Source organism: Protomyctophum parallelum (assembly GCF_964188405.1).
Source record: "Protomyctophum parallelum genome assembly, chromosome: 9".
Classification (NCBI taxonomy): Eukaryota; Metazoa; Chordata; class Actinopteri; order Myctophiformes; family Myctophidae; genus Protomyctophum; species Protomyctophum parallelum.
In genome coordinates this window covers 44,120,860-44,130,859 of record NC_139706.1, presented here as the reverse complement: position 1 = coordinate 44,130,859, position 10,000 = coordinate 44,120,860, and the positions used below count along the sequence as shown (strand labels likewise).

Sequence of the window (10,000 nt, the reverse complement as noted above, 5' to 3'; positions counted from 1 at the left end):
AATATTTGAATTTCCTTTGGTGTCCTTTGATGGATTGATGTCAGTTTGTACATATATAGTAGCCTACAGTGGTAATATACAATGGTGCAAAAACGACATAACATAAAAGCCCTAACTGTCCTGCTCCTACATGTGTAGAATTATTAAATTAATAGAGTGCAGGCTATATTCATAGCAGTGACCGCGGCTGTGATTTCTTTCCAGCAATCATTTTTATTGTAATTTGTGAAGCCGCTATATAGTCCGTGGCTGCAAAGCCTTTTTTCTTTTTTTGACAGACGGATCTCAGACAAACGATATGGGGCGTGGATCTATGCAGATGAGGTTGTCGGGTGCTTTTCCGATCACTTTACACCCACTGCTTTCAGTATGACATACACCTGCGATACGCCTGCGTACCTGTGGTACACACCACTCTCTGAATAACACGTCATCTCAACGTAGCTTGATCGGACGGATAAATACGATATCTGTTTCCGCCACAGTGTAACGGTGGCATATTTCTTTTTAATGAATTAGGACCATTGTCTCTTTATAAAACTCTGCTGGGGACATTTGCCCCACATAGGTATAGAAATACAAGCGCACGCACGCACGCACGCACGCACGCACGCACGCACACACACACACACACACACACACACACACACACACACACACACACACACACACACAGTGAGCGGCTGGCTTGGGCATAGAGGAAACATTGGACTACATTATCAACCTTTCTGCCATCTGTTCTACCAAAGAGATGTCAGGGCGAGAGGACGGGGGGTATTTTAGAGCAATACAAATATGAAAAACTGAACGCCAGTGGTGGATAGTGACTAAGTACATTTACAGCAGAGGAGAGGATAGACAGAGGAGAGGAGAGGAGGAACAATGAGAATGATCAAGGACAGTGGATGGGACAGGGGGTGGAGGAAGACGAGAAAGCTGTAAAGATGGAGGACAAAGCATAAATAACAATAATAGTGTGTGCATGTGCATGCGCCTGTGCATGCATGGGTGCGCCTATGTGTGTTCATGATGTGAAGCAGTGCGACATGTTCCAGATGTTACATGATCCTTTAGCTCCTATCCTATCCTACACCAAGCGCGTGTGTGGGGTTTTCTGTTTGGATGAATGAGCTGTCAAGGCCAGAAAGTAGTTTTTTGCCACTTAACTTCCAGGTACAATGTCAAGTGCATACCCTCTATTCACGTGTTCAATACGTTTTAAGACTCACAGGGTTTCCATCGGACAGAGTGGGATAGATGACAGGTTCTGATGACGTCACCGCAAATAAAAGATTACAATGCATTACAGACCAGACCTTTCAGTAAAGTGTTACCAGAGCTGAGAAGCTCCATGGCCTTACAGCCAGTGCATTCTGTGTGCAAACACAACCCCTGCAACGGCTGCCCGTTTTCATCCAACAGAGTGCTGATTGAATAAACTATTACACAATACACATACATACACTGCACTTCCCCACACTTAGATGAGGGCCATCTGCCTGAATTATTATCATTTATATATATAAAGTGACTTTGGGTACCCAGAAATATATAAATCGTATATATTATTTATTATTATTAGCTTGCTCAGGTGTGAAATTGATTAAATGCTTGTGTCAAACCAGAAACAGCATTGTGTCAAAGGTTGTTTTCAACTAGGCACAGGAACTAAATGTCGCAATAGAAGAACAGGCAGACCAAATGCAACCTCAATTGTATAAATTGAGACATACTCTATCATACAGATTAAACAAAATAAAATTGGATTCACTAAATAAAGTTGCATAATACTTACTTTAATCAGTCATCTGGGACTGTCTAAAATTGGGATTGGTGTTGGACCCAAAAACCTGGCATGGGCTGTAGTTAATAAGGGATTAAAGTGTCAGAGAAAGAGGGCTAATCTTCTACCCTGACTGCACTGCTCAGAAAGCCTATTACGGCTTTACTCTAGTGAGCGATCAAGTAAAACTTCAGGGGAAATTTAAATGACCTTCCTTTGCTTATGTGTTAAGTGTTTTTATTAGGGTGAGCCCATGGCAGGCTTGGCAGCCAGGCAAAATAGAAAGAAAATAAATCACACCTGTGGCCTGTGTGAAGTGAGCAGTGCAACTATGCTGTGTGGGTGTCCCCGGGGGGTCCCCGCAACATCCAGACCCCCAGGAAGTTACGTGCCCGGGGGGAAATGACAGAGTTACCGTGTGGCATTAAACTAGCATATTGTATTTTTTTAGCCCATGAAACGGGAAAGCATCAGTGTCATTTTATATTTTAGATATACTGTGTCACAATTCTTCAAAAATAGCAGATATACAAGATCATAGAGCGTCATTTTGTGCCACGCTATGAGGTTGTAGATGTTGTTGTGCTATTAAATCATAAAACTCATACAAATGTTTTGAGATAGGGGTCGGCGACCAACATTTTGGCATGTCCATCGTCCTTGGCATGAAAATGTTTGAGAACCACTTGTATAGAAACATACGTTTTTCTGATTTGCAAGGCATTTGTAGAATTTTCTTAATGGGTTGACACAAATCAAGATTAAACTGCCAAATCTTTTTAATCTCCACCAGGAAACTCATGCGTTCAGCTTCAGCCCTCTACACCAAATCTGTTCGCCAGTATATGTACAGTAGCTGATCTACAAGCTCACAACATGTCGCAATGTGATGCACTATGATGCTATGAGTCTTTTTTTTAGGTCACCTGTACAACTTATCTGTAGGGATGTGGACAATGACCGTCATTACCGTTTATTGCAAAATATAGTTTTTTTTTACGATAATCATGTCACAGAGAATTTATTTTACTGTGAAATAATCCGTCATACACGAGTTAGCTCTGTACTTTGGACCGCCTTTCCCCCCGTCTACAACACCAAATGTATTGGCAAAGAATATAGCATATACAACCTGGTAGATCTGCTATTTTTGCCTAATGTTCCTCCCCGAATATGGGTGCCTGGCTGCACAGTGCACACAACCAAGCAAGCAAAAAACCCAGTAGAACAGTTCTACTGGGTCTCTTCTCCACTAGTAATATTTTCGTCTTTCTAATATATTTAGTCATAGTTTTTGTTGCCATTGCTTGGTTTTTATTTCCTTATTATTTAGTTTTTGTCAGTGAAAAAAGGTAGTCGATGAAAATCTCTCGTCATATTGAAGTTAACACTGTGTTAGCACTGCATTCATAGCACAGAAGGCACCTCACCGAGAGTTATGTGAGCCAGATTTATGACAGCTTTTATGAACTGTGAGGTTTGTGACTGTTCCGCTACCTCTGTGTGTGTGTGTGTGTGTGTGTGTGTGTGTGTGTGTGTGTGTGTGTGTGTGTGTGTGTGTGTGTGTGTGTGTGTGTGTGTGTGTGTGTGTGTGTGTGTGTGTGTGTTTTTGATTGATTGAAATCTTTATTAACAGTTTGTAGAATTTACAGTACATTTTAAGCACAAACTCAATACAAAGACTGTCAACTGTGAGTGGACGACCCAATTAAGCATTACACTTGTTTACAACAGGGTCCACATTGTTCAATTCATCAAAACATTTAAAGACATACAAACATTTAGAGACATACAAATAGACATTTCTCTGTAGGTAAAGAACAGAACAGGAATTCATCATATGGGAAGCAAAAAAGGGAAAAGATACTATATACAGTGAGGGAAAATGGGGTGGGGGGGGTGGGGGGGATTCAGATTTTACAGAGGCCAGTTTCGAATTGCAGCCATCCGTAGGTGCCCTTTGAGAGCGGTTTTGAAGTGTGCATACAGTATGGTGAGCAATTGCATGTGTGACAGTGTATGTGCGTGCGTGCTTTTGTGTGTGGGTTATTTCGTCGTTGCGTGCTTTCGTGTGTGCATCCTTTGTCTGTGCGTTCTTTAGTGTGTGCGTGTGCTTGTGTGTGCTTGTGTGCATTTGTGTGTGTGTGTGTGTGCGTGCTCATGCGGGAGTGCAGCAGAAGTTTAAGCGGGTGAGAATAAATGGATCTATGGAAATGGAATCAGGCCTCCTTCTTGCTTGTAAATCATCCTGTATGAGCCTGGATATCAGTATTGTAAGCCTCCATGTACCTGAGCTCTGGATCCATTCACATTGCTGATAAATACTCATTTCCTGCTGGATCTTTTCTCTCTCTCTCTCTCTCTCTCTCTCTCTCTCTCTCTCTCTCTCTCTCTCTCTCTCTCTCTCTCTCTCTCTCTCTCTTGACATCTGACATCTGACTGTCATTGCTTTCCTTGTCTTTCTTCCTTCTTTCTAGTGGTGTCACTGGTGTGAGAAATAATCGATACAGCAATGCATCGCGATTCGGCCGTGCACGATTCTGCATCGATGCAGCAGCGTGACATAATCGGTAATCGAAGCCTAAATATGTAATATGTAATTATAAAACTATACATAATGTAATTCTAAATAAAAATATGTTGTTCAGTATATTCGACTGCTTGAATTGACGGATGAAGCATTTTTCATGTTGTGCAGTGATATAGAAAGGTGTGCTGCATCACGATGCATTGTCAAATCGAATTGTTACCTGGTGAATCATAATCGAATTGAATCATGAGGGCAGTGCCACTGCACTGCACTTCTTTCCATCAATCAATCTTTTTTTCCTTTTTTTTTTCTTTCTCTCTGGCCTCACTCACACCTTTCGATCTAGCATACAACATTGATGCATGCTAGATGTAAGCAAGATGTAAGTGTCATGGCCGCCCCAATGCATTTCCAATGGAAGTCACATGGTTTGATACAACATTTTTGGACTACAAGCTGTTGTATGGCTTTCGGCTGTGTTTCAACTCATACAACACAAATGTTGTGTCAAACCATGTGACTCCCATTGGAAATGCATTGGGGCAAGATGTATCACACCCTTTGTATACAACAAGCATACATCAGTCTGTTGTAAAGGTGTGAGTGAGGCCTACTGTAAGTGAGTGTTGATGAGTTGCTGTATTTACCCTATGCACCTCGCCTGGAAGAAGTACTGTGATGTTTGTACTTAAGTAAAAGTAGACTCTGATGAAGAATCATGACTCTGATGAAGACCACAAGGTCGAGACTTTAGTCGTTTGTATACACCTAAATAAAAGGCTCTAAATGTCCGTGCTGCTGTCCTTGCACCTGTGAAGCACCAGATCAGCCGTTTTAGGCTTGAGGCGCGTTGGTAGACTCCCTTTGTACCTAAAAGTAGCAATATTGCAATATTTATTTTTCAACTAGCAGATCACAACACGTAACGTTATGATGCGTTAAATGGTAAATGGTGCATTTATATAGCGCCTTTATCCAAGGCGCTTTACATAGATTGTGCATTACATTCACCCATTCATACACCGATTGCGGCAGAAGCCATGCAAGGTACCAACCAGCACATCGGGAGCAATTTGGGGTTCAGTGTCTTGCCCAAGGACACTTCGACATGTAGACAGGAGGAGCCGGGATTCGAACCGCCGACCCATGGATCATTGGACGACCTGCTCTACCTCCTGAGCCACAGTCGCCCCATGCGTTGTCAGCTTGTTAGATCGGCTATTAGATTTTTTGATATCTGAAGTATAAAATAGTGCTTACGTGGTTATTGTATGTTTTGTAATTCTAAATCTGAACGTAACTTGTACCTAAAGTTGTCAAGTAAAAGTACCTCGAAACTACTCAAGTGCAGTACTTAAATACGTATTGTTATTTTCCTCACTGCACCTTGCTCTGTGAGGTGAGGAGAGAGGATACAGTGGGACTACAGTAGTATCATTGTTTTCAGATGCCTGAAGCCTTATCACAATGTACACGACACACATGCATATGCAGCAGTGAAGTACTGTTGTTTGCCACAGACATTTACAATAAAGCATTTTTAATTTCTGCCATGAGATTGATGTATTTCCCCCCCGTCTGTCTGTCACTAATCTCACGCCCTATTAGGCCGATCAGTGACATCATAGACAAATGCATTTATCCAGAAGCACATAACATTCACCGACACATTGAAGGGACACTTCGCCCCTTTTGCAATCAGATCTTATTTTAATGATGTTTGGGAGACAAACACTTTCCTGGGGTTTTTATGTGGGTAATATGTGTTTTTAGATATTTTTGTATTTCAAAGTGTCCATGATGTCATGGACACTGGACTCACTGCCTTCCTGGACTACATGTTGTCTCAGTAAGACAGTCCTCTCCCTATCCACAAGGAGGAGCAGTGCACCAAAGCATTATGGGAATTGTAGTCCAGGAAGGAAGTGAGCTCAGTGTCCAAGACATTATTGACATCATTGACACAATCTAAAAACACATATTTCTCACATAAAAACCCCAGGAAAGTTTCTTATCTCCCAAACATCACTAATATAAGATCTGGTTGCAAAAGGGGTGAAGTGACCCTTTAACATATCGACGGCAGTGGAAACCATGCAAGGTACATGCTCACCGGGAACAGTAAGCAGTTAGGGGTTCTGTGTCTTGCTCATTGACACATTGGCACTGCCTCCAGGGGAGCCAGGAATCAATCTGGCAACCTTCGGTTTCCCAAGCGACCTTCTTGAGCCAGTGCTGCCAAGTATACGTTTCCTGTGCACACTGTCAGCAGCAGTGGCGTAGGGAGGTCATGGTGGGCCCCGGTGCGAGAATATTTTGTAGGCCCCCCACCACCGCCATAAACAAGTGTGCGTGCGCGCGCCCATGCACACACACACACACACACACACACACACACACACACACTAGGTATAGACTAACATTACAGGTGAGGTGACCGGCCACACAATTAAATTATTCAATTACATTCAAAGGGCCTTTATTGGCATGAGAACATATGGTACAGCATTGAGTAAACTCGTCCACTCACAGTTAACAGTCTTTGTATTGAGTTTGTGCTTGAAATGTACTGTAATTCTGCAAAAATATTTCAATCACTCATTAAAACCAGCCTTTCAGCACCACATGCAGACAGCACCAGCTTCCAAGCTCAGTGTCCATATATTCATCAATAAACAACCTGCCCTGACTTGGGCACAAAAACAAAACTACCACAGCCTGATGTCTCCAAACTATCAAACATAAATAAATAAAAACACAGCTCATTTCCTCATTATATGCAGTGTTGGGCATCGTTACTTTCTAAAGTAACGTCGTTAGGTTACTGGATTACTGCCCATAAAAATAATCCCTTGCCGTTACAGATTACCTTCTGAGAAAAGTAACAAGTTAGATTATTTTCCGTTATTTTCCGTTACCAGACAATTAAAACCCATTTTTTTAAAAACGAGAATGATACACACCATGAACTGACCATAGACAATATATCCCCTTTACAGCTCTCTCTTTATTAACGAATATAAGTCGCCACAATCGCCAGCCTATACACGTAGGACTGGACAGAAAGAGCTAGTGCAGAGATAGTACAGACATTCAGACAATACCATAAGGCTGTTGCGCTGCGCTCTGATGCCCTCTCCACACCGCGCACCGTTGCGCATGAACAACAACAACAACTCCACGTGTACCCACGACGACCCACGTATGAATTAGATAGTTTATAAGAAATGGCACGGCGGCCATCCTTGCAGGCAGTGAGTAACATAATGAGAATCCTGTAGGCTGTGTAACCTGTTCATTTTGGGGGGCATCAACAACAGCCTGTTGATGATGAATGATACTATGAAATTTAACAATTAATTTACTAGTACTCACCTAATGACGCCGCCACGGAGGATATACCATGTTTAACGTAATTCCAAAGTGTTTAGCCTACATTGTTTAAGTCATAGACGCATGCGGTTTTGGCTAAAAGCATGTTGTTTGTATTATTCCACTACCACCCCGGTCCGGCACTACCACTGTCATGGTAGCTACCCTACAACCGAAACAACTTCCTCTTCCTCTTCAAAATAAAAGTTACTTGTATCAATACTTTTATTTCTTAAGTGAACTACAGGATGTAGTAGACGCAGGATGTATATTACATGGTATAGTGGGCTTGGAAGGATACATCACACAGAAGTTTAACCCCTTACCGACCGGCCACAGCCCACAGCTATTTCATTCACAAAACAGCGGCCCGTCAGCTGTTTCTTTTCTTTTTTCCCCTTCCCCTCATGGGCCCCTAGGGGGCGCTGGGCCCCAGTGCACTGCACTGGCTGCACCCCCTTATGCTACGCCAGTGGTCAGCAGGCCCAATGTCTGTCTGTCTGTCTGTCTGTCTTTATTCGGTCACTGACAACTATGTGATTTGTGTACGTTAGTAATCACAGACCACAAACCAGACATCCTACACAACTAACTAGCCAATGTGCCAGTGCAGGCAGTACTGTACCACGTTGGTACAAGGCCAAGGCTCGACACTGAAATACTGCCTAGTGAAAGTTGTACTTATTTTTACATCCACTTCTCTGAGGCCTCATCTATTTGTTTTGACCACCTATTCACATACTCTCTCCATCTCTCTGCCCTCTCTTTCCCATTCAGGCCGACCAGTTGATGTTCGCCATGCACTTTGTCAGAGGCATGCACCCTGAACTCTTCCAGGAAAAGGTGAGGTCAACACGATTGATTGATTGATTGATTGATCATAATATCATGCTGAAAATGCATGTAGTTGCTTGTTATCCCCTCTTAAACTCTATACGTGGTCACTGAATACACTCATTGTACGACGGAAATTGTGAGCTCATAGATCGGCTGCTTTATGTGAATGCTTGCCTCTGTATTGGCTCACTAACTTTTAAGTAGTTAACCATATTGACAGTATTATGATGAGGTATGAGTAAACAGTTCGGTGGATGATGCTAGTTGTACAGTATGTTATTTAATACCACTGTGCTCTGCAGGAGTGGGATGTCTTCACTGGATTCATAGTCGGAGAGATGACTTCGAAAGAGGTGTGTAGGCATGCAAGACAGAATCTATATTACCATCACTCTTATTGACTTTTCCTCGTCTGCCGGTTTTATATTCATATACTCTCATATTCTCTCTCTCTCTCTCTCTCTCTCTCTCTCTCTCTCGTTCTCTCTCTCAGCAGGAGTTTCCTTCTTGGGTTGATCAGGAGAGACACGGAGCATTAGCCATTTTAAAAGTAAACACACACACACACACACACACACACACACACACACACACACACACACACACTCTGGAGGTCCCAAAATATTGTAATTTTAGCAACTGGTGAGATGTATCATCGTGAGACAATCTAATCATTCTTCTTTTTAAATGTTTACTTACGTTTTAATGTATACTGGTGTGTGAAATGTAAAGCTTACCGTAAACACAATGATGATAACTTATGATGTCTTCCATCATGGTTCAGTTACTTTCAGTTTAGTACAGAGCAAAGGGGGAGGGGGGCTGCTGTGTGAGTTCTACAGAAAACATTAATTTAAATGCGTAGGCTGTACACAGTTGGAGTTAGTTTCTACCTCATGTACAATACATTTTCTGATGGAGGTCTGTGGCCAAATGCATATTAATGTGGGGGTCCTTGACATGATAAGCTGTGAGACCCACTGACCCTCTGTGAGAACTTGGAACACATTTTGGGTTGAAAGATGTGTCCCTCTGTGTAGAAAGCCATGTCGTACACCACATCTTGGTAGCTAAAGAGTGCGGGTCGTGCCCCGAAAATACCATATTTTGTATTTATTTTATTGTATTTAACCTTTATTTAACCAGTAAAAAACAAACATCTATTTTTACAAGTGTGAACTGGCCAATCTACAATCTCTCAACGCGTTGTGAGCTTGTAGGGAATTTCAGACCCCACCTCTCTAACATTCTCAGCCCGTCCCTGACAACAATACATTTATTCCGATTCATCTGTCATTGTTATTGCCTGTTGACCTCCATGTGTCTCTCTCTCTCCCTCTCCTCTCCAGACAACATTCCCAGCTCTCTACCAGTCTCTGTGTCTGAGTGATTCAGACCTCTGGCTCTCCTTCTCTCGGAGCTCACACTGCGAACAGGAAATCCCCTCATCTGTCGCCAAGAAAATCACTCCCTTCCAG

The 10,000-nt window shown here is 42.4% G+C and overlaps 1 protein-coding gene across 1 annotated transcript in view; it reads left to right on the top strand.

Moving 5' to 3' along the window:
• dync2h1 (dynein cytoplasmic 2 heavy chain 1) overlaps positions 1-10,000 on the top strand; it is a 389,827-nt gene that overhangs the window by 154,937 nt on the left and 224,890 nt on the right. The window contains exons 77-80 of the mRNA XM_083773699.1: positions 8,463-8,528; positions 8,825-8,875; positions 9,019-9,072; positions 9,872-10,000. The exon at positions 9,872-10,000 is cut by the window's right edge and continues 3 nt beyond it. Coding sequence (XP_083629825.1) covers positions 8,463-8,528; positions 8,825-8,875; positions 9,019-9,072; positions 9,872-10,000 — 300 coding nt within the window. The remainder of the gene's footprint in view (positions 1-8,462; positions 8,529-8,824; positions 8,876-9,018; positions 9,073-9,871) is intronic.